The 25,270-nt window shown below is 36.7% G+C and overlaps 1 protein-coding gene across 3 annotated transcripts in view; it reads left to right on the top strand.

Annotated features, from left to right (window-relative positions):
• The window catches only part of usp6nl (USP6 N-terminal like), a 51,377-nt gene that overhangs the window by 13,938 nt on the left and 12,169 nt on the right, over positions 1–25,270 (top strand). The window contains exons 1-5 of one of the 3 annotated variants that reach the window (XM_056748119.1): positions 5,989–6,952; positions 16,346–16,419; positions 20,201–20,283; positions 22,922–22,961; positions 23,671–23,751. In XM_056748119.1, coding sequence (XP_056604097.1) covers positions 6,883–6,952; positions 16,346–16,419; positions 20,201–20,283; positions 22,922–22,961; positions 23,671–23,751 — 348 coding nt within the window. In that variant the 5' untranslated portion in view covers positions 5,989–6,882. Of the gene's footprint in view, positions 1–5,988; positions 6,953–8,789; positions 9,059–16,345; positions 16,420–20,200; positions 20,284–22,921; positions 22,962–23,670; positions 23,752–25,270 lie in introns of those variants that run through there. The other 2 variants (XM_056748120.1, XM_056748121.1) reach the window with 2 other exon arrangements.

The raw sequence follows: 25,270 nt of genomic DNA, 5'->3' as shown, positions 1-25,270 counted from the left end.
TTTCCGTCTTTTAGCCTCTAATGCTCGACTCAGCAGGGTCTTGACTCTTTCATCTTTAACATCAATCAGGATTGAAAAAAAGAGAAAAAAAACAAAGACCACGTTAAAACGCACCTGAAATAGCTGGACAGCTACACAGAAGAAATGTGTCTGCGTGTGTGTTCTTGGCAGCTCTTGTGGATGTGGTGCAGACAATTTGACTTTGGTTTCTTCTGATCTAATTTCAACTCTCGTTTATGTGTACAAGAGAGTATTGGCAGTACAGCCTATTTTTTGACGTTGTATATGTGCTGTCTGGTGTTGAGGAATAGGAGGTTGTGTGTGTGTTTGCATGTGCATGCGTGTGTGTGTGTGTGTTGAGTTAATTACCCTTATTACCCCCCGCTCATACCCCTGTGAGTGCAGCTCTAATGAGCGACCTGACATCAGCCAGGATGAGCTTATGTATATGAACCATTAATAAAAAAAGATGCCTTTTCATTTTCCCTCCTGAGCATCTAATGTTTTATAATCTGTGAAAGATTTGGTCACACCCTATAATTGAGTCGTAATGTACTGTGACATATGGCGGCATTACCAGCTGCCAACAGAAGATTGGGTTTATTGATGATGCGAGGACAGATGCACATTGAAAACTAATAGAAAAGATGGTGAGTTTATTATAAATGCTAAATTGGCAGTACAAATATGTTTGGGTGGGTAAAAATCTGATAATATTTAGAAAACATCTGATATAACCTGTGAATGACGGAATACAGACAGATCAATTTGTAAAGTTGCCACATTGCCCATTAATAAACACATGATTCATGAATAAAGACAACTTAGTTCAGCCAAAATGAAAATTCTTCATAATTGACCCCTCTTGTTATTCCAAACCTGGATGACATGGATACTTTTGCAGAACACAAAATAAGATGTTTTAAAGAACGTTGGTAACCAAATGACATTGGCCCCAAATTGACTTCCATTCTATGAACACAAAACGCGAGACATTTTTCTAAATATGTTTGTTTGTGTATCACAGAAAAAAGAGGGTCTGAAGGTGAATACATGATGACAGATTTTTACAACATAAGGTTGCAGGTTACGTTCTGCATATATTTATTTGGGTTGAAGTCAAATGACAGCAAAGTGACATTTCCCACAAAATCGTACTCGACAGCTCAACCAATACACCTTTAATAACATTGATTTATTATGTACCTGCTCAATGAATGATTTCTTAAACATTTTAACCAAGAAAAGTGCTTTAAACCATTTGTTTAGCACACTCTAGCTCTATCTGTTTACACAAGTCACTTATTTGAATTGTTTGTTATTAAATGCAATAGGATTTACGCATGTGTAAGTGTGGCTAAAGTGTCGTTATATACAAATACTTGTTAGGCACACTGTATTTATTTCTTAAGCCGACATCAAGCCATCCAAAGCTCAGAGTTATACAACAAACATGCCCGTTTAGCATGTCGTGTGATGTTCACCCAGATGCCCATGATGTTGAGTATGTGGGTGTGTTTGCACAGCTAACTAGATGGATGGTCACAGGAAGGAAGTCACTGAGGAATGTGATTACATTTCACAGTAAACAGTGGAACATGAGGAAATGGATCTGTGCCCTTTTAGTTTGCACTCACACAAACTGTCTGGACTAGGCTACTAACAGGTTACCATAACATGTAACAACAGTAGTTTTGTCTGTGGATATTTTATTTTCATTAAGCACGTTTTGCGGGCTCTCTTCAGTTAGCTAGAGTGTATCATGTTTTCTTTGCCGCAATACATTATCTCTTGTTTAAGGGCGTGTGTGACTCAGGAGAGTAACATAGTGCATGAGAGTAAAATGTTTTCAGCGTTTAAATGCCTACAGTACATCGTTTGTACTTCCTTACGGGTGGACCCACATGAACTCTATGCCTGTAGACCTTGTAACATTTCCACAGATGATGAATGCCTCACTGTCACAGAAAACTATGCACACCTTGCATGGCAAGTTTTTTTTCATAGTTGTAATGTTTATACATTTGATGCAATTTGTGCAAAAAACGTGAAATAACTTGTGGTGGATATGCAATGGAAGAAATAACTTGTACGTTTGACTGGTTTCACAGGCAAACAAGTCCTTCTTACAAGGTTCAAGGTTGTTAAAATGACTAAGGCCGTGTTCAGACTTGACATGTTTTTTGATAAGAAAGCTGGCAGCGTTTGGTTACAAATAGCAGCCGAACGCCATGACTTCAGAGGCAGCTCAGAGAAACAGATAGGCAGCGTAACAGAAGTCTATTTGAATTCTTATCAGAGAGCGTTTTTTCAATAACTAATCACATTATAAACTTCACTACAAATATCTCACTATGAAAGCAATCAGAAGTTGTTGAAGGTGGAAATTAAACTTAGATTTATACAAAACCATGCTCCAAAGGGGCGTTTTGACCGGCATTTAATTTTTTCGAGCTTTATGTTGTGTTAAGACCAATCGCGAATGGCGATCTTTACACAATTTGAGCGATATATATATACGAGACTGGAGCCGCCTGGCAGAAGCCCCTCCCATGCAGTGAAGTGAATTTGACGCGTGAATGAAGCGAATTTGATGCGCGAATGAAGCTAGTAAACTCAAAATGTTCAAGCATCCAACTACGATTCATTTGCGCAAGTCGCGTTTAGTCTGAACACACAGTTAGCCTTCTCGACCAATCACGTTCCTCGCATGTTAAAAAAAAGTTGAACTATTTCCATCCGCGTCGCCCCCTATTTGCGCACGCTTGACGGGCATCCTTATTTAAAATGCTGAATATGCGCATTGAAAAGACGCAGAACGTCAGTCGGGCCTAAAAAACGCTCGGCACTGCATAGAATTATAATGTAAATCAGACACTAGCAGCTTTAAAAAAGAAGTCTAGTCTGAACATGGCCTTAGTTAAAGTTTTTGAGTTACATGGCATTGAAATGGAAAGATAATATTATTAAGGACATATCTATATGAACAGGGCTGTGTATTGTGTCTTGGAACATATGTCTGTAAAATAATTTAAATAGTTTCAGATTGACAGAAATTTTGATCACAGAGGTTTTTTTGGTTTCTCTCACACATGAAACTAAATGACAGAGGTTTGTTACAGTTGCCAGGTTTCCATCCAAAGTTGCGAATTTAGCTTATGCGCAAACTTGGAATACACCATAAAAACAAAAGATCAAAATGTCCCCTCCAACAGTTGAATGGACCAATCAGAATTGGGTAATCTTTTGCAATGAATGTGAATCTGCAGGATAAGAGATTGGCAAACAGGATGTGACGCACTTTTAGTGTTTTCCCAATCCTCTCTGCTTGACATTATAGAAGGCACATTTTTGTCTATCTTCATCTCATACACATATACTGTTTGCTTTAAACACTGTGTAGTGCAGTGAGATTTCAGTGACTCTGTGCAAGTCTAAACCTAATGAGTTCACTCTCCAACATTCATTATTAGAGCTCAACTGAGGCATGCAGTTAAACTAAGCCCGAATTTTACAAGTCAGAGACTGTTGTTACAATGACGCAACACTCCATCTGACACACTGAGGATCTGCTCGGCACATCTTGCGATAGAAATGCTGATTTCAGATCAGTTCCGCTCAATCCATTTATCAGGTTTAACTGATACAGAATAATATCCTGGAGTTTAATTATGACCCAAGATCACAGTAGGTGTTAAGAACAGACCCTCTCTCTTTGTGTCTCTGTTACACGGGATAACACAATTGTGGGGGGGTAGAGGGGGCAGAATGTCCCCTCAATTTCCCATAACGTCTCTGTGACAGGAAGCCAGGCTGAACAAATTGCTTTTTGGTTGTATGTGTGTGTTTTCTGACCTGAAGCGTGTAATCAGGGCAGTAGCTGTCTGTCTGGTCATCTCTCTGGTTGCCATCTATCCGTCTCTATGACGTCACTTCATCAATGGCAACTTGCTAAATAATGCAATATGCACTACAAAAAACGCCTTAAGTCTGTTATATTATAATATATATAAATTATATTAAAGCTCCATCAACCTTATTGGTTAAAAATAAACAAAATGTCCTTATTAACCAAATACATAAAAATCAGTTTCCCAAGCTCTCCTTTCCCTGATTCACAACGTTAAACTAGTAATGATGAATTTAATTTGTGTGCTTGGGCTTGATTTCGCTGGAAATACTGCTGGAGCCGACTACCAGACTGTTGAGAAGTCACACAGTTTTTTACGGCTAGTGTTGAATGGCCATTGGGGTGGGTGTGTTACGCATATCTGGCAACCCAGATCATCGACACAGAGATACAGTGCCCAAGCACACTCACTAAACGTCCAGTTTCATGTTTTAAACATAAAAGGCACAAAAGAGGGATATGTAACCCATTGCTGCTTTAAAATACGTTATAATATAAAAAACTGAAAATTATATAGTCATCACTGCAACTTCTGATCAAGACAACACAAACCAAAACCGACTTTGACTACATTTTTTTTTAAGGTATTAAAGTCATTCAGTTATCACACACCATTGCGACCATATTTTAATAATTTTGATATACAGTATCTTGTAGCACTACCTCTATCCACCCATTCATCTGAAATGTTGTCTTTTGGCCTGCGTTTTGTGAAAGCGCAGGTCTCATGAACTCTAACGAACACATTTGGAAACACCGTGAAGGTGTTATTTACTGGTTGCAGTATTGGTGAACTTGCACTGCAGTTTGGTAAGCAGAGGGTTATGCAGCACTCCACCTGCAGTCTCGTGATAGTTGTGGTTAAATACAGTCACATGATTCTTATGGTTTACTCGCAGTGTTATTTTGTGGTGAGCTGTGATGATGTAATGCTGATGTAATGTTACTGTACTGCCATTATGGAGATCGATTACAGTGGAACTTGCATATTAAGTATCTTTACAACACAACATGTCATCTTTACAACACACACACACACATGCATTAGTGTGCCATGATACAATTCTACCTTTGAGCGACATCAGACTGGTAACAGGTAACCTGTGATATGTAAAGGTAGCTAAATAGCATGCTTAGAGGTGTGTGTGTTTTTAATTTGTGTGCATATTTACATTACATTTACATTTATGCATTTGGCTGACGCTTTTATCCAAAGCGACTTACATTGCTTTATCCTATACATTTTTACATAGGTATTTGCAATCCCCTGGAGAACAAACCCACAACCTTGCGCTGTTAACGCAATGCTCTTACCACTGAGCTACAGGAAAGCTTATGTATGAATGTGTGTATGCATGAGTGTGTGTATGCACGACTGTGTGTAATATTAGGCCTGGGTATCGGTTTACTGTATATGTTTCGACAAGCTGAATCAAGTCAATGATGATAGATTTAATACAAATCCTATAGATATTTCTAAAAGACATCAGTAAACATCAGATTACAATGATGAATTAAAAATTGAAATGAGGAGGCACAATCCTGTGTATTAAACCTTTTCGGGTACACTTGGGTGTATTGAAACAGACCAGTCGCACCTTGATCAAACAGGGTCAGGTTATTTTAAATTTAAGATTTAACAAATAGAATTACACAAAATGAGCTTTAAAGAGAACCTGCAATCATATGAACCGCTGTCTGTTATGTGAAGGTGATTGTTAAATTTGACGACACACCCATATCCAAATGAAATGTGTCCGTCTTTCTTTTTGTCTTTCTGTCTGTCTGTCAGCCAGCGCTGAGATTAAAAAAAGTTCAGAACCCCAAAAATGACGATTCCCATTCATACTATCCTCAAAATGATAGATGACCGGCCACGTTTTCTATTCCCGTTGTGCGGATATTTGTAGATCAAAACAGCATTCACATAAACCGAGTCCTGAATCAAGGAGGAACAGAGGAGAGAAATGAGAAAGAGAGAGTTGAGGGGAGGGGAGGGGCTGTTGTAACAGATGCTCTCTAATTTAAAGCTGTCAGAGCACAAGCCGGGTTGTGGAGAATAAACGGCAGAGAGAGACAGAATAGAGCGAAGCAGTCCTGGTATTGATTTGGATGTTTGCAACAGCAAGAGAGAGAGTAGTCTGTAGATAGAGAGAGAACTGTAGTCACTTTATCTAGATGGTCTCTCTCACCTGACACACAAACACACTGCGGTTATAGGAGATTGAACCGGACTCTTGGTGTCTCTCTGCCTTAAACGAGAAGAACCACAGCATCACTGAGTGGAAGAGGAATTTGTGTCTGAGAAAGAGAGAGAAGCAACGAGAAAAAATGTAAGCGATCAAGAAAGAAGACGCGGACCCTCGTGTTTGGACCACAAGGACTTGGAGAAAGCAAATTCTGCAGGAGTATTTTTTCGCAGGACCCGGTGTTGTTGTTCTTTAACCCTGAGGCTGTGGATTTGATACGGAATTAGGAAGTTAGGAATATTGAATTTATGCATTACTAATATGTTTTTTTGTTTGTGTTGTGGACCAAAGCTATTGCTGGATTTGCTATTTTATTTTAAATGAAATGACATTAATGGGACCAGAGACACTATAAAGAGGAGGAGACAAGATACTCGAAAAACATGAATGGAAGATCCCATTTGCTATTTGATAGATGCATCGGCAGTTTACTTTAGAAGTGCACATTTTTTTGTTTATCGAATAGGATGTCATTTTAGATTTGATTTCAGATTTATTGAAACGAATTCTTGACAAACATCTGGACCTGTGCACCGTCAAAGCATTACCACAAGGACCAGTAAATTATAATACTTGGTTGGATGACCTAGACAAGACTTTATCGTAGAATTCTTTTCATGTGTATTTGTGAAACAAGAATGAGGCTCTTCGGTCTTTGTTCTGCACTGTCTCCACCTCCTGCTACACCTTGTATTCACATCTCGGCTCCGCCTACATCTAAACATGCAGGTGCTGCAGATTGTTAAAGAACTGGTGTCGCCCTCTCGCCGCCGTGCTGCTAGCAGGTTTGCAGGTGTGTATGTAAAAATAAGCGAAAGCGTTTTTGTATGCATATGGTTTGTGAACTGATGTGTTTTATAGCTTGTCATTGGAGTTAATTTAGAGGTTTCGCACCAGCTAACACTCGACAGGTGCAGAGATATACATTGTGTAAGGGAGGGAATATGAGTGGAGTTGTGTGTGTGTGTGTTTGGCAGTCAAGGACAAAGTAAGGACTTGTCTAATGATGAAAGCTGCTTTATTTGCTATTGAATCAATAGTCATCGTCACGAAACCATTGAAAAATGTTTTTAAATATTAAAGTAATGATTTAAAAGTAGTGATTTTTAATTTAAAACATATCATTCATTAACATTAAAATTATTATAATAAAGCTCATTGTGTTCTCCAACATGCACAAAGAATAATTTTAGCATATGAATGATTTTTTGTGTGTTTTATTGCATTTTATGCAGAAAATCTCATTACCGTAACACATCAAGCTGTATCTGAGTGCATGAACTGTTGTTACTTGTTAAGTGTCCATGTTTTCCTCCTCAGTTACATTTTTAAAGGACTGTTTACACAGACAGATTTTAACATCAAAGGACTTTTTTGTGTAAATTGTGTAATTTTTAGCGACATCTAGGGGTGAGGTTGTAAATTGCAAACAACGGCTCATTCCCTTTCAAAGCTATACAGTGGCTGACACAGGGCTAAGATGTCGTCACGTTCTCTTTGCTTTTTGGCCCAAGGAGATGACTTCAGTTTACTTTAAATCCTCCAGTTTGCTAAAATGTACTAACTTCTTCTCGTCTGTTGAACACAAAGTGAAGAATTTGCATGCTTCTGTTTTCAGGTCTATAAGAGTCAAATTATGATTTACAAAATATATCATGTTCTATTTCTATTTTCAAAAGATATTCGACTATAACGTTCCTATAACCAGCCACCTCTTTGAGCGTCATTTTTCATCTTTCCCGCAAACATGGCTCTCAGAATTCATTTGGTTTGCGTTGTTTAATTAAAAGAAAAGCATTTTGAACATTTCTTTAAAACATTTACTTTTGTGTTCCACGAAAGAGATTTTGTTGGCAGGATGAGGGTGACTGAATGTTTTAAATATTCTAAATGCGCTTTTAATAAACTGTTTTTTGTATGTCTGCATGTGTATGCAATGTGTGCAATTGCTTCAGAAGGGAGCTTCCACTCTTGTGCAATACATCAATTTTAAACCTAAAGATGCTCCGTATCGTTTGTTTGCTTTTAATTACAAAACTTTATTGATCCGGCCTCATCATTTAGCAAAAACTAATCCTCTTTAAGCTTTGCTAATGGTTACATTAGGTTACATTTTAATGGTTTTCACCTTTTCTTATAAAGTATGTTCATAGAAAAAAGGCATTGATCACAGAATAGATTTCACAGATTTATTATGTTTGCCTGCATATACTGTAGTACGACTATAGAGTTTATACATTTATTATTGCTCAGATTATCAGTGTTGCTAGAATTTGTTGGAAAATATTAAAGTTCGCTTTAAGATTTCTGCCTTTGGATTTTAGAGTTGGTATCTTGACAAATCGGAGCACAGTTTGAAAGTTTAGGATGTCTTCAAAAACTCTGAAGGACAAAAAGTGTTTTCAAGCTATTATCCGGTCAAACAATTTAGATCTTAAAGATACGTTTAGATATTTTCGAGATGACTGTACTTTTAGTTTTATCTTGTGTGTGTGCTCTGAGTGGTCTGTAAAGTGTATGTGTGTGAAAGGAGCTCTTGTTTGTTAGTCAGACTGGTATGTAGTGTGTGGGTCTGAAGTGTGACGTTTCTCTGAAGTAAACAAACAGCAGTATTGTCAGAGCACGTCTCATTGCCTCCTATGCTACATGCTGTCATATTTGTCCACCAAGAATTTTCTTTTCTCCGTTTTATTTCCCTTCTTTCGCTGTCTCTCAGTCGTGTTCTGTTTCGCTTGGACTGATAAGAAACTTGATCGCTTTCAAGCTTCTGAAAGTTTTTTTCAACATGCCGAGTGAGGGAATCTGATAAGTGTGTGTGTACGTTTGTGTGCTTTTGTCAAACTCATGCAGACCAAAAATCTGAATTGCAATGACGCAGATCTTGGAGAGAATGAGCCAGGTAAGACATGATGACATCACCAGGATTTTTATATCAGCTAGGTGTTTTCTGGAATGTTAGACCTTTTGTTGCTCTTTTATCTTGTTTACAATGAGATTGTAAGAGAGATTTGGATTGTTCAAATAGGAGTTGCGAAAAGTTGCTGGGTTTGATGTTTACATTTTTGAGAAGCACACTTCTCCCTTAGTTAAAAGAGGTGGCACATTTTTTAAAGACTAAAGACTGTTCATTTGTCAGTGTACCATGTAAAAGTACACATTGAAAAGCTAAATTAAGAATTATATTGAATATATAATTAAGCAACACCTTCACAAACCAGGATATCAAATAATCTGCTAGATGCTATAGAATAGACGAAGATAGCTGTCCATGTGTACATTACCCAACTATGTAAAACTAGCACAGACAGAACGGAAATAAGGGCCCCTGGTGAAAGGCCTCATTTAAAAAGTTATAAGCTATAAGAGTTTTTATTCTCTTAGAATTAAATAAAAGTTCATGCCAACCGTTACTCAAAAAAGTATACATTACACATTCTTTATTTGAAAATGTGAGTGACATCCACATAGTATTCCTCTTATCAAAGCCTCGTAATGGTAATAAATGACAGAAATTGGACTGTCAAACCTATGAGTTTTTTTCCGCCTGTTTGTGCCCTTGGTCCCTGCTCAATCCTGTCTTTCGTTAAGGCTGAAATAAGGGTGAAATGAAGTACGAGTGAAGAGGAGGTGAATGTGGCTCCAATCAGACCTAACATTATATTTATTTGCTCAGAGAGAGAGAGCAGCAGCTTAATTGAGAAAAGAAGGGCAAAACATAATGAGTATCTGTGCAGGCTAAAATTTGCAGCACATATTCATCTTGTCTATGTGGGTACTACTGTAATATAGACCATTTCATCGGACGTGCACGCCGGGACTGCATTTAACATCGTCTGTGTTTGACTATTGTCTAATAATATATAACAATTTATATTTTATTTTATTTAGTTTTATTTTAATATTAATTTATCTTATTATTTTATTGGATAATAGTTTTATTAAATAAACGATTTGTTGAATTTTGTTGGAGGTTCATTATATTAAATCTTTTCCTGTAGTTTTGTGGAATTTAAAGAAACCGTATGGTACATTGACATCTAGCGGTTGAGCTTGGTATTGCAGTCTAAATCCAAAATATTGGAGTGACAAGTTTAGCCTGTTCTTCTCGTTTTCTTTTGCTTGTTATCAGAAATAATCGACATGCGCTCTATTGTTTGTGAATGTTTACCGGAAGTTAAGGGAAGTCCACGAATGCGCGCATACGCATTAATGTTTGTTTATGTCACTTTGAAACCGTCTATAAAATAATGCATAAAAGAATTAATGCTTGAATTTTGGTTGCCATTGCTAATAGAACGAGTTGCTATTTAAACATTTATAAATGGCTCCTGAACAATATTTTTGAATAGCTTGTTTATAGGCTTTTTGCATTATGGTAGTAGGATGTATTATATTTATGCATTTGGCAGACGCTTTATCCAAAGTGACTTACATTACATTACACTATACATTTGTTTTTTAAGTATGTATATACTGTTGTCAAAAAAAGTTAATAAAAAAAGATGACTCTGGAGAAAAACTGTAACGTTCCTCAATTTGTAAATTCAACTGTACGTTAACGCAATTACAGGGTAGTATATGGGGCAAGGTATTCTTGGGTTTTAGAAAGTCCCGATGCCATATCATGGTACGCTGAAATGAGAATTCTCAAAGTACCCGGATGGTCTACTGTTTCCGGTGAAAATTCTAATTGAGAAACCATGGATTCACGGCTGACATTACCCACAACTCTCCGCGAGAGGGCAGAGTTTAGTGACGCTTCACTGCATTAATAAAATGAAATAAAAGATGATTCACTTAATAAATGCGAGTAAACAAAAACGGGCACTTCTGTTTTGCGTTTCTGCACTAAAATGTCAATTTTTCACAACAAACACAGTGCATAGTATAAGTAGGCAAATTGGTACCCAGCATATGTGTCATTGATGTGTGCTTTCAGTGTACTTTGCTGATAGTTACAGTATGTCTTGTACCAACTGATAGTGTGCAAAAGTTCCTTGGTGTGCCGGCTTTGCATGATTAATTGATGTTTAGATAACAGGAATAAGATAGTGAGGGATTTGATCGGTGTCATGTTATTGCCTGGAAAGTCTTTAAAAGTGCAAGTAGACTCTTCTTTGTAAGTGCATCACACTAAATGTTATTTTGTTACAAATGGCTGACCGAGGGAAGGGTCTGAATTATTTCATTCCTTTAAAAGTCTGATTTGTACAATTAAAGCTACGAAGGAGGCTGTGGTTGGAATGGTAGATTGGTGTTTGGCCAGAAGCCGCCCATGTACGAGTTTGTGTGAGTGATATAATGTAATGTAATGACAGACGCCACCACAGAGTTTAGTTTGTTTGTCTGCGTGTGAAGTCATAAAGAGACAGACTATTCACATCGACATCTCAAAACTGAAAATACCACTTTGAGGAAGTTCTGGGTATTTAAGAGAGGTTGAGGGGTTGAGAGACAGAGATATTAAGAACACAGCAGGAATTGAGGAGTTCATAATAGGGAACAATCAAAAATAACTTCCTGATGTGTCGATAAAAATAGCCAGAGAATGTCTGACTGACTGATCCTCTAAATACCTCCCCCTGAATCTTTGTTAAGTGGTGTCAGACAGTGTCAGTGTGTGGGAGACATAAAGCTGGATGTTTTTTTGATCCGAGTGAAATCATCTGAGATGCTAGTGTGAAGTAATGAACAAGAGGCACATGTCTGTGTGTGTCAGTATGTCTGTACACCAACATTGTGTCTCAAAATGTCGTATATCTTGAAAACATGTTTGGGTATCTTATGTTTATAAAATATGAAATAACCAAAATTTGGACAGGTTTTGACACATTTGTTTGGTCTTGTAACTAAAGATCAGCAGTAAAAAGACAATTTAATCCCAACTAAAAATGACCTTTAACACATAGTTAACATCACCTTCAGACCTGCAGGAGAGACTTGCATAAATTATGCATAATTTCATGGTTTATACTTAATTGTAAGTGTTTCATGGCAAATTCTAAACTGTAATTGTCCTTCACAGCTTTCTCTATTCATTTTCAAAATACTTATACTTTAAATATACTATTACTTACCGATTTTATGTTCTAGATGTGCTAGATATTGCATTCTTTTTATTCTTGTTATTCTTATTAGTTATTTTATTTATATATTTGACTGATGGAAATGTAAAAATAATGTTCACATGCTTCAAAAAACTATACAGTAGTACAGCTTGACTCAAGGCCTAAAGAAAATACAATATTTTATTATATGATGACTGCGTAGCTTATCATTGAATATAGTTCAAACTAGAACAGCTGAAATGTAAAAGCTATAATGCGATAAAGCTTTAACAGCAAGAATACATTTATACATACAAATGTATAAATGTACAAATACCTCGTTGACATATGATGGCGTACAGCAGTTATCATTTTCAACCCATTCTAACTGATGAAGTCATTTTCACAGCTTGAACAAAACCTCTGTGTCAGCCAGCTGGGTAATGTTGCCTTGGTAACAATATTCAGAATTCGTAGCAACACTGGTCAATAAATCAAAGAAAATAAATGTTTTATGGTTTTAAACCACATGTACAGTATTGACAATTGACATATTCCCTCTTTATTTAAATATATTTTTAAAAAGGCATTTAACATTTTATATGGATGTAGCATTGGTGTGCTAGGGGTAACTTAAAAGTTTAGTGCTTCATCCGTTTTGTACCATACGCATCATATTTTGACGTTTTCATCAAACCTGAGGGAGGATTAAATCCAAATAATGTACAAAAATGCCCTCCAAACATCACTTTTGGTCACTATTGTACAATAGATCAACATATTTACAGCTCTGGCCGCTCTGTAAACCTGAATATAAGTTGGGAAAACTCAAAAAATTTGAGTTAATCAGTCACATTAAATGGTTTGAGTTATGATGTTCCCTATTTTAAGCAAGCAGAACTATCAAGTTTTGAGTTTGTTGTATTCATGCATGTTTCTTACTTCCTGTTAATTTTTAACATTTGGTAAGGTAAATCCTTTTTATTCACAGTTAAATAAAAGAAAGATCTTTTATCTTTTTATTAAGAACCTAAATATTTCAGCAACATCAACAATTAACAAACAGCCTTCACAGAGAGTGATGCAAAACACATGACTTATATGGCACCTCCCACAACCAGCAAAACTCTTCTGAACGATGGTAACCCCCAAAATACAACAAACTCTTCTAAATATCCAAGATAAATGAACATTCCATGTTAACAAGACTGATCCTTTCTAAAAACGTGAAAAATAACACTTAATTTCAAAATGTACTCCCCTAATCCGCAAAGCATGCTGGGAACTGAAAATCTTTCTCAACAAATCATGCTGAATTAACTCATTTTAATCAATTTAAATGAACTTAAAAGTACAAATTAGTTTCAGGAACTCAAAATATTCAAAATGTTAGTTATATTTTTTATATAAAATTAAGTTTTGACTACTTTTAAATATATAATTACTTTGAACATTCTGGTTTACAGTTTGCGGTAGAAAGTATGTTCAATGGGGTCAACTGTCAAAAATGGGGTCAACTTTTTTCGCTATTGTTGTGCCCCGGTTAATGTGGTTGTCATTCGCTGCACAAACATTGACTACTTCCTTATGCAAATGTGCTGAGCTAATATTTGCGAGTCCCTCACACAAGTTTTTACGAGCGCTAATAACCCCAGCTATAAAATGGAGCAGGTCCCGCCGTAAAAGTCCAGATTTCACCACTGCTGATGTTTGTTCTTACTTATTTACTTTAACACTAATGATTTCTGACAATTTGTTCTAGTATCTGTGCTTGACAGTACGGATGTGTAAATTGGCAGGAAAGATAAACTGTGATTTCTTCAGTCTTATTCACATGAAATGAGGACTGTTAATCTGACAAATGACCATTAAGAAGGTTTGAAATGCGTTTCTGCAGCCGAGGCCTCTGGGAACATTCGCTGGCTCTTAGAAATAAGTTTGTGCCCACATACGCTCGGCGTGAGCTGTCAGGCTGATGTATGGAGCATGAACGAGCAAGTGTTGAGAAGAAACAGTGTGCTGAGTGAATGCTAATATGCCGTGGAGCCCATTGAGATTTAAGAACGGTAACTTTATAACCAGCAGCCTTGTGTAAACACTGTAAACTCTTCACGCCTTGTCGTCTCTTTTCATTTTTTGTCATCTAGTCTCTTCTCGTCTTGTCGAGTGTACTTTTTTCTCTTGTGGTTGCTTTCACTCCTTTGTTTTGGGGCAATTCTATGCGTGATAGTTCACCCAAAAATGAAAATTCTGTCATCATTTACTCATCCTCTTGTCATTTCAAACCTGTATAATTTTCTCATTTTCGCAGAACATAAAAGATGATATTTTGAAGAAAGTTGGAAATCGAACAGTGCAATCACCTATTCAATTACATTGTATGGACACAAAACCAATGCAAGTGAGTGGGTGCCGATTAACAACATTCTACAAAATAAAAGTCTCGCATCCATAACAATCCATATTCCTCATGATTGGGCACATTAAAATAAAATAACTATTTTATTCTACAAAGAGCCATCCGTGTTGTGTATAATTGCTTCTGGTTTGCATATTTTAATTCACAGAAATCCTACATAGTAGGATGTCTCTTAAAAACACACATCCACAACCCATGTATTTTTCTCTCTTTTCAAACGTATGCATAGATTGATATTTTTCTGATGTCTGGACTTTATAATCAGGGGTTTAGTAAAATATACACAAATGATTCATTATATTTGTAAAAATGAATTTTTGTTTTTGTGACCGAAAACTAGATATTTTTCAAAATATCTAGTTTTTGAATAAAAACGTCACATTCATAACGCCGGAGTTTCCCTTTTGCTGTTCTTTTCCCTTCCTCTCCTCCTCTCTTTTGAGTGTGTTTTATATCCTGTACATCAGTTAAACACACACACAAACGCACAAATCTTTCATAAATGTTCATTGGCATTAAAAGCCTATTCATCCAGCATGACCAGTCTAGCTGGCTTTGACCCAAGGGCACTCTGAAAGCTGGTGGAAGTCTGGGGGATTATGTGTGTGTGTTAAGTGAAGTACTGCCTGAGAAATATTGTCTAGAAAGGGAACAATGCCAAACAGGCAGTGGCAGAGTTGACCTAAATCCTGGAGGGGTACGTTGTGAATGGCTGTATTAAATTGGCCAAAATTTTTTTTGGCACCAAGACATACAAAACACAGAGTCCTACATCTGTAGATGAAGTGAATTTTTCCATCTCTACGTGTGTGTCACTACACACTTTACAACATCAAAGTGCAGGCTGAGATCCAGTTGGTTGGGTCTCTCTCTCTCTCTCTCTCTCTCTCTCTCTCTCTCTCTTGCTATCTCTTTCTACGCTTCTTTTGTTGCGATAACGGAATGTCCCGGGTTTGAAACGGGTTACGCTGTGTGAAAAGCATTTTCTGTTGAATTCCATAGAAAATAATTTCACGTCATCTCTAGTTTACAAAATAAAAGCAGACAAGAAATCGTTTTTTACAGTAATTCGGAAGCAGCATTATAAGCATGCTAAAATTTCACTGTGATGGACGGAATTATTTTAAAGCACAAATGTGTATTCTAAATGTATTATTAATTCCACATAGCCTTTGAGTAGTGGGACTTCTTTTCTACGCTTTGTATTAGTATTGTAAGCAAGATTGATAGTTATATTATCTGTCTGGTATCTTTGTGCATTGCAGCCACAAGATACTGTAGCATGAAAAGTTTGTATTTTAACATTGCATTGCAGTCTACATGTTTTTTAAACGTTGTTTCTTTTACAGACAGAGGTGAAGTCAAAATGTATTTTCTGTGGTAAATCCAGCAAGCTTTCCATAAAGCCTGACTTGCATTAAACCATGAACACTATTTTAAAGCAGACCTTAGTTGTTTGCTTAAGATGTGAATGACGCACTTTGCCCTTGAGAACCACATACTCGGTCATGTTTGAATAGCCAGTTGTTGCTATGCTTTAGATATTAGAAAGGAGAAAATGTGTGTGTGTGTGCAAGTGCGTATATGATTCAAAGAGGTACAGCGTCTTTTCTCCCAATGTGTCCAAGCCAGACTTATTAGAGAGAGGATTCATTTATTGGCCAGTGAATATTGTGTCTAATTTGTCTCTCTTTTTCTCTTTCTCTCTCTCTGGTTCCAGCGTCTGATTTGGAGCAGGATGCTGCAGGAAAGTTGGAACAGGAGCGAGCTGAGATAATCGCCAAATATGACAAGGTGAGGAGCAACAGCCATTATTCACTCGCCCACGAAATAGCTTCCAATCCACTTTTCAACATAACACAAACAGAACAACAAGATCTGAAACACATGCTTGCTCCAACCAAATGCCTACTTCTGCTGTAGTCTAGAAATACTAAGCTGAGGAAGTAGATGTGTACTTTTTATTGTAGTGCATTTCTAAAACACTCCTTGATTTAAGAAAAGCATGCAACAGATGTTTTTCACAATCTATGCATTTACGATCCATTTTAAAACAGTCTTGTATCTGGTTAAATTGTTTTCTCTGAGAGGAAGAGACACGTTAGATGAATGTAATACAATTAATATTTATAATAATAATTGTTGTTTTTATAATTTAATAACAGATCTTTTTCACAAGCTTTCTACTTTACAATGTATGTATGTAATACATATGTAATACAATTAATATTAATAATAATGATCATAATACAGTAATAGTTGATGCACGGAAAACATTTTTTTATTTAATTTTTATTCTGTATAAAGCTGTGTTCCTCTTGTGTCCAGGTTTTAAATTCGACGGCTGTAATTGAGTATAATCTGAGCTCTCATTAGGGGGCTGTGACTCTGAGACATGTCTGTTAATTGGATTGTCATAAGCTCCCTTGCGCTCTTTTCGTGACTCAGAAAGCACTACCACACTTTTGATGTCGCCAACTAATTGACTCTTTTTTTTTTAAGGACCGTTATGATGGTAATAATGATATTACAAGGAGAATTCACCCAAAAATGAAGTTCATCATTTAATCACTTTCATGTCTTTCTAAACTGGTATTACTTGCTTTCTTCTGCAGAACACAAAAGAAGATATTTTGAAGAACGTTGGTAGCCAACATTGGCCCCCATTGACTTCCATTGTAAAAAAACATGTTTATGTGGCCCACGCCTGCGTCTCACTTCATTGGCAGCATCTCGCACATGAGTGCCACGTTTTTTAGACGTCTTGTCAAGTAAAAAATGTCAGTTCCGGAGCAGGGGACCAATCAGAACTCCCCGATGATGGACCTAGTAAGCTTTTGTTTACAGTAGCAGTAGATTTTTAAGCGCAAAGATGCTTTCTGTTTAAACGCCCTGGTGTGAATTAGAGTTGGGCAATGTCTACCAAATTGGCATCAGACGACGCCTACAGTGAAACAAAATGATTGATGATGACATCAAGGGGCGGGGGTATATCAGTGTGCTGGATGGGCATCTGCAAGTACATTTAAAACAATTACATCATAGCTCCTGGCTGTGACCAAATCGCAGTTTGCGACCAGTTTTCAAGGATCCGTCTTTTGGAAAGACGGGTAGATCTCGAGCCCACTAGTGGACGAGCTTGACACATGCACAGACTCGGCTGTCAACATTTGTACACGGACGGGAATGTGCGGTTGACTGTGGCGCGGACCCTCCTGATGACAAAAATTGCATCATGCAGGAGAATCACAATGCCAGTGTTGTGCCGAGAAATGCACCCTTGCCAGATTACGCAGTTTAAGGAGTTAGAATTAGCCAATCGGACAGCGTGTTATTGAAGGAGGTGCATAATCTGGCAGGGGTGCATTTCTCAGAACAACACCAGCCCAACATCGTGATGGCCGTTAGCCATCGCATCGGCCATGGACGATGTCATCGTTTATTGGCACAACCCTAGTGTAAATGTACCTTTTTTTGGACGGGTATGTACACTAAAAGTGCACATATTCAAAAATGTAAGGGCAACCAAAATATTAATGAAATAAGAATACCTTTCATTTAATTTCTTATGATTTGCTCCAAAAGGGATTTTCCATTTTACCCTGCTTGACCAATATGCGAAAGTATAACATAATTTCACCAAATATATTAATTACCTGTCTGAAGGGATGAGTCGTAATGGTTGACTAGTAGGTTTGTAGGGTTGACAGTTTTGTGTAGATTTGAACCCATATAGTTGTGTTGTTGTGGGTCATGCGCAAAGAGGAAGTGAGACACCGTATGTGTGAATGCCACTGACCCAGGAAAGTGACGTAGTTTAATCCACACATATTGTTTCATGTCAATAGGTAATCAGATATTAAAATACTCGAGTGTGGATGCTTCTGCTGTGTGGTCATTGTCTGAGAAATTAGAGATGGATGGATGATTGAAAAAAGAGTGCAGAACGGGTGTGTCCTTGGTGTGACCCAGGCAGAAATCCATGCCATGCATGTCTTTGATGATCATATCTCACTTTAAATTTATCCTTGTGGCATACATGAGAGTGCAACACACATATAAATGACTGTATGCGTGTGCCCTTGATATGGCTTTTCCCTGAAGCACTTCATTTTTTATCCTCTGTATTTTTATCTCCTCCGTGCTTTTTCTGTCTCTTTTATTGATTCGTTTCTCATGTTCTTTTCTAATCTTTCAGGGTTCCCTTAACAATTAAGATACTCTCATTTTCTTTCAGTATACCAAGTGGATATATATTGCATATGGTTTATTAGTAGTTCATTTGGCATAATTGCATATTAGTATGATGATGTGGCTAAAATGCTTTTTATATATATATATACATTGTATCACACTGTCTAGATTTGCATATTAAGGACATAACCAAGTATTGCATTGCATATTTTAATACGTTCATACCGCAGTGATGTCATCACCTTTGGTCATATTTTAATGCTTAATACATTTTATGGTTATCTTTTTACCACATGCTCTGGCTGTCCATGTAAATAAGAACAGTTTGATGCTTATTCAATAAATGCTATTTCAATGGACCTATTTCACATTTCTGGGTTTCTCAGCAGCGGAAGTGGTCATAGTTGGGTAAACTTCTATAGCGGTGAATGGGAGACTACCACAAATATACTTTTGTATTCTCATTGCATTCTGATAACGGCAGTCAAAAGAGAGAATGATGCCAAATTAACCGTAACGTGATAAAGAAAAACTTTGCGTTAACTTTCTTTGTAATTTGATGCAAATTTAATATAAGACAAAGTAGAGTGTTAGAAACCTACATACATAAAAAAAAAGGAAAATATTAAAAACTTAAGAGGATTAAGATGTCGATGACTGTTGAACACGTCATCGCAGGCTTGTGAAAAAGGTCCATTAATAATTCAAACTACACTTTTTAACTGTGTCTTATTGCATATTAGCTTAATACTTACATTTCTCTTTAAATGTACTATCACTTTAAACAAATTTGTAATATTAAGTAAATAAAACTGTACATGTGTGTATGTGGTCAACGGTGTGGTTGGTCCATTTTTGCCAGCTTCCTCTTTCTTTATTTCTACTGTTTGAGTCCTGAATATGTTCTGTACTGAATTGTTTATACTTCCCATGTGCCGCCCTCTCCTTTTTACCTGACCTAAAGGGATATTTCCTAATTCTGTCATCATTTGCTCACCATCATGTTGTTTCTGTATAAAGACATTTTTTTGTTGAACACAAGTGCAGATAATCAATAATGTAGGAAACCAAACCCTTCTGGGGCACCATTGACAACCATAGTAATTTTGTTTCCTTTTATGGGGGCAGCGGTGTCCTGCAACTGTTCAGTTACAAACTTTCTTCCAAATATCTTCTTTCGTGTTTAGTGGAACAAGATAATGTATACTTACTGGTTTTTTTGGTGAACTATCCCTTTAAATATGTATGAACAGTGGGTTTATAGAGCATATGGATCCATGGGGCTATATGGATTTGAAAAGTCCGACCTCTATACACACATATAGACTCACACTCTATCTGGACTTTTGTATTAACAAGATTGTTATATTTGTGCTTTCAGGGTAAAGAAAGTGCACAGGTGGAGACGTGGGAGGAGACCAACTTTGATCTGTATAAAGTAGTGGACCGCTTCGGCTTCCTGCAGTAAGAGACATCTATATTCTCTTATGTGAGGTGTGCCGTGTTTATGTGTGTGAGTGTTGAAACAGTCTGGCTGTTCGGGCCTATCTTGACATCCCTATTGCCCTCTTCTGTCATCTCTTTTTGGCAGAGAGGGCTGCGGTTAACCCAGGCCCCTTTAGCAGCAGTGCACTATGGGGTATTTATAGGGTGCCACATGTAGCTGGCCGATCAGAAAGCTACAATTATACTTTCAGAGAGAGATGGCAAGAAACAGGAAACAAAAAAACAGCCCAAGATACTGAAACGGAATTATAATACTGGAGGAGGACGTGAAAGTATAAGCAATTAATATGGGCAAGCAGACATACAGACAGATAGATACTGTAGATGAACAAGCACACAGACAGAGAGACAGGAAGTGTGATATTGTACAGTGATATTTTTGAAAGGTGGATAAGTTGAAAGGGAAAGTTTACTCAAAAATGTAATTTACCCATAATTTAGTCACCCTTATGCCATCCTAGGTATATACCGTATCACCATCATAGTTAGAATAAATTATACTGTAAGGTGAACTAATTTATTCAAGGTTTGTTAACACCAAGAATGATAACTTTATCTGTAACTGTATAGCGTCCATACCAACAGACAATTGCAATACGTTTTTATAAACTTCTGAGCTGAAGTTTCAATGCATGAGGCCTTAAAATGTATTTGATTTTGAATGGATGTCAATGGTTTATCGTTCATCAGCTAAATAAAAAAAAAAGGCTCTGACAGTGGTCCCAACAATATTGTTCCTCTGTATGGTTAGCGTTGAATATGTGGATTCACTATTCTCTCAAATTTAGAACGTTTTTATAGTATAATTAAAAAAAATTATAGAACTTTTATGGTAATAGTTCTTAGTTCTTAATGTGAATGGGGGTTATATTATTTATTAATTATAATTTATTGTAGTTTTATTAATATTTGGAATTTTATTTGATCAATTTTTTTGTGTTCATTTTTGTTTCTTTTTTATCGGTTTTGCACTGTGCTTTTGTCATTTTATTATTTATTTATGTATTTTTAAATAAGATTAATTTATTTTATTTAAGTTTTAGTTTAGTTTTTATATTTAGTTAATAATTGTAGTGCCTCAACGTTTTGTTTGGTTCTGATTCAATACTGGTTTAATACTGTTAGCTTTTGTAAACCTTATTTACCTTGTGGACATGTGTTCCAAAAAAAACACAACTGTTTTCATTATTTTCATATATCATGACTTCCTACACGGCATTTTAAGACGTCATAGATGTCTTGGTAAACCTTATTTACCTCGTGGACATGTGTTAAAAAAAAACACAACTGTTTTCAATATTTTCATATATCATGACTTCCTACACAGCATTTTAAGACGTCATAGATGAATTTGTGACATAAAAGTTGTTCTGAACAGAAGAATGCCAAATTCTGAGCAGATTTCTACAAATATACTGTGATTATTTTCAGAAATGCATCATTTTGAGCTTCTTGTGGCCTTAAACGTCGAGCAGAAACATTGAGCTTTATTAGATCTCTAGTCACTTATGAGGTTTGATTTTGGTCCAGATGCTGCCATACAGGCCATAGATGTCTTTCCTTTGTGCACAGAAGACCGTAAAACAGCTCAGTAGGGTTTGGAACAGAGCCATGATGTCATGACATCGGTTCCCTGGGTTACCTCGTGAATGTCCCAAAATGGTTTCCATGGAAACGACTGTTTCCTGTTTGTCTAGCTGACTGCGACCTCACACTTTGAACAGTTTCAAGGGTGGGGGTTTCAGGGGCATCGTTACCAATAGCGATGTTTATTTATCCAGTCAGTGTACTTCCTGTGGAACAAAGTAATTCCCATTTTCAGTAAAGCATGCGAACGGCTTGCAGGAACCAAGATTTGACGTCAGCAAAATAACCAGTGTATGATTTATGGTTATATACTGGTTGTTCGTCTGTAAAGCCATGATGATATCAGAGCTGTGGGAACATATTAATTGCTTATAATAATAGATTCATAATTTAAAGCCTAGTATTTGAGATGATGTCTATGAGAATCAACTGTAGAAGGAAATTCCAACGTTTTGAATGTGACGGATGCAGACAAAAGTTAAAAGATAAACTCTGCGAGAATGTATTTATAACCAATATTTTGTGTAGTATTGTATAGTTTGTTTATATTTTCCTAAATCCCTGTCGTTTGAGTCCAAATATCAGAAAAATAAATGTTTATACAAATGTTTTCGATTCAAGGGAAACAAACATGCATTATGGATGTGACAAAGGGACTGATACTTTGTATTGTTGTGAATTAAAATGCACAAACCAGAAACAACAGTACCCTAAATAACGGAGCTATTCATAAAACATAAAATAGTTATATTTTAATATTCATATGCTTAATGTATGTAAACAATTTTGAAAGTGCTACCAACTTGACTATGGAAAATTATGGTTATAATTTAAAAAAAAACTTCAGAGACCTCACATGGGTATTTAAACCACCAACATCTGACTTACCGGTATGGTGAAACCTTTTGTTTTGAATGTAAGGTGGACATCTGAATGCAATTTCCCACTTCAACTTAATATTATATACATTTCCATGTTTAAACTTTATGTTTATTTTGTCTTTTCACAGTGAGAGTGAGCTTCCAGCATATGACATAGGGGAGGAAAAGGTGAGCCCAGACCTGTGTTTATGCCTGTGGCACCAGATCTGTTTCATTTGAGCTGGAAACTAAACTCAGGCCCTGCATGTTTAAATTGTGGCTCTCCATCGAAGTTCAGGTGGAATGATTTCATCAAGTGTATTGTAAAAAATCATGTGTTTTAATACTTTTATTTATGTATGCGGCAGACACTTTGAACCAAACCAACTGACAGTACATGTACAGTGTTAGCTACACATTTCATCAGTGTGTGTTTTCATGTGAATTGAACCACTTTTTCACCGGTTTTGTTATGCGAAATTGAGGTACAGGAACAAACTTGGAGAGAAAATACACCTACAAAAAGAATCTAGGAAATTATGTTTAGAAGATATGCTATATTTTTCACATACTTTTGAGGCTTCTGTGAAATTTGACTTGACCTGATCATTTTCACAGCTTAAACACTTACAATATAAAATTCTAAAACTGATAATGAACTGAATAAACATTTCGATATTGTAAAAACAGAATAACATGGCTGTTTTAGAAACCATCATCTTCTCATGTAGAATGAAATGTTCTTTATTTCATGGTAACCAAAAATTCTGTCAATGTAATACTGCATAAACCGTTTGCACTGCATTCAAACCATTTAGACCTCAGTGCACTCCAAAAGCCCTATTAGGTAAATTCATTTTAGGTGTTTAATGTGTTTGTTGTCGTTTCTTCTGTTTAGCAAAAGCATTTGGAAATTGAGAGAACCGCAAAATGGCTGAAAATGTTGAAAAGCTGGGAAAAATACAAGAACAGCGACAAGGTGTGTGCATGTCCAAAACATACTTTTTTACAAAGTCCTTGAGAGAGATACAATCTGCTTTTAAGGAAAGTATTTTATCTTGTCTTTAAATGACAAAACCTCCATCTGTTCTGTCGCTGTCCTGTGTTTAAATGGTCCCATAAGATCACCACTGTCCTGCTTCAAGTGCACAAAATCTGTGTGTGTTTGTGTGTGTCTCTCTCTCTATTTAAATGCCCCTAATAGGACATCTTAATAATACAGTTGTCTAGTTTATTAATAAGAAACATCACACAAGTAAGTGAGTGCCCATGTGCTCAATATCAATACAGCTGTGGTTTGACTAAACATATGAGACCACAAGCCATAGTTTTAGATGTAATGCAATGTGTTTACACGATTTAAGGTTAAAAAACGCTGTGTTTTCCACAAACCCTGCATGTTTGTATCTCATCTTTGTCTCGCCTCTCTGAAATGTGCACATTTTTTACAAAGCTCATCGATTTGAAAAGCGAGGTGTGCTATGATTGGCCGGTTAACCAGTGTGTAGTGATTGGTCGAATACCGCAAGCATGTGATGGAAATATAACGCCTTTTAACATATTTGGAACATCAGGTTCCAAAGCAATTGTACTGACAGGTACGCCCACCTTACCTGCGTATACATTTGGGCGGTCTTAGTCAACTCATACCACAAACTGATGTTGGTTTGTGGGGATGTGGTTACACGAGGCGTTTTCAGGCACGTCTGGGTGAGCATTCGCTTTTAGATAGAATGCATCTTTTGTAACCGACACTTGCAATTTTATTCATGCCTGGGCAACTTATAACACACAACTTATAAGACACAATAAAAAACAAGTATTCATGCCAAATGACTATAATGTATATGTAATATATATGACTGATGTCATTCCAAACCTGTATGACTTTCTATCTTCTGCAGAAATCAAAAGAAGATATTTCGAAGAATGTTGGTAACCAAACAAATTTGGCACCCATTGACTTCCATCGTCATATACAGATTTTGAACAACGTGAGCGCGAATAAATAATTGTTGGGGAAACCATCGCTATAAGATAAAACAATGTTAACTCCTTCACATACGTTCTTTTTACTTGTTTGAGTAACAAAAATTGGTTCACTCACTCTGCATTTGTAGTCAAAGAGATGAAGTTATTGACTTCCCACACACCGGCGAACCCCCATCAACAAACGTACAAACTAATTCAAAAACACGATTTCTTGTTTTATCCAAAGAAGCAAACGGTCCTAATTCCCTCATTTTGCCATAGCTATCGAGATCAGAGAACCGCATATATGCGCATGTTCGATACGTAGCAGTGAGATATGTGCCCGCTGCTGTCTGTCAATAATAATCTCATCACAGGCGCTCCCAAAGATTATTAATATCATCATTATCATAAGTGAACTACTCAGCGGCCATCAATTCACACACACATACGCAGATGGCCCTGAGGGGGGAAGAGATGGTCAGGAAATCACTTAGTGCCAGTAATGTGGACAGATGAGAGCAGGA

This window comes from Triplophysa dalaica, chromosome 5 (assembly GCF_015846415.1).
Source record: "Triplophysa dalaica isolate WHDGS20190420 chromosome 5, ASM1584641v1, whole genome shotgun sequence".
NCBI lineage: Eukaryota > Metazoa > Chordata > Actinopteri > Cypriniformes > Nemacheilidae > Triplophysa > Triplophysa dalaica.
The sequence above is the reverse complement of the archived record's forward strand: the minus strand, read 5'-3'. Positions and strand labels throughout refer to the sequence as shown.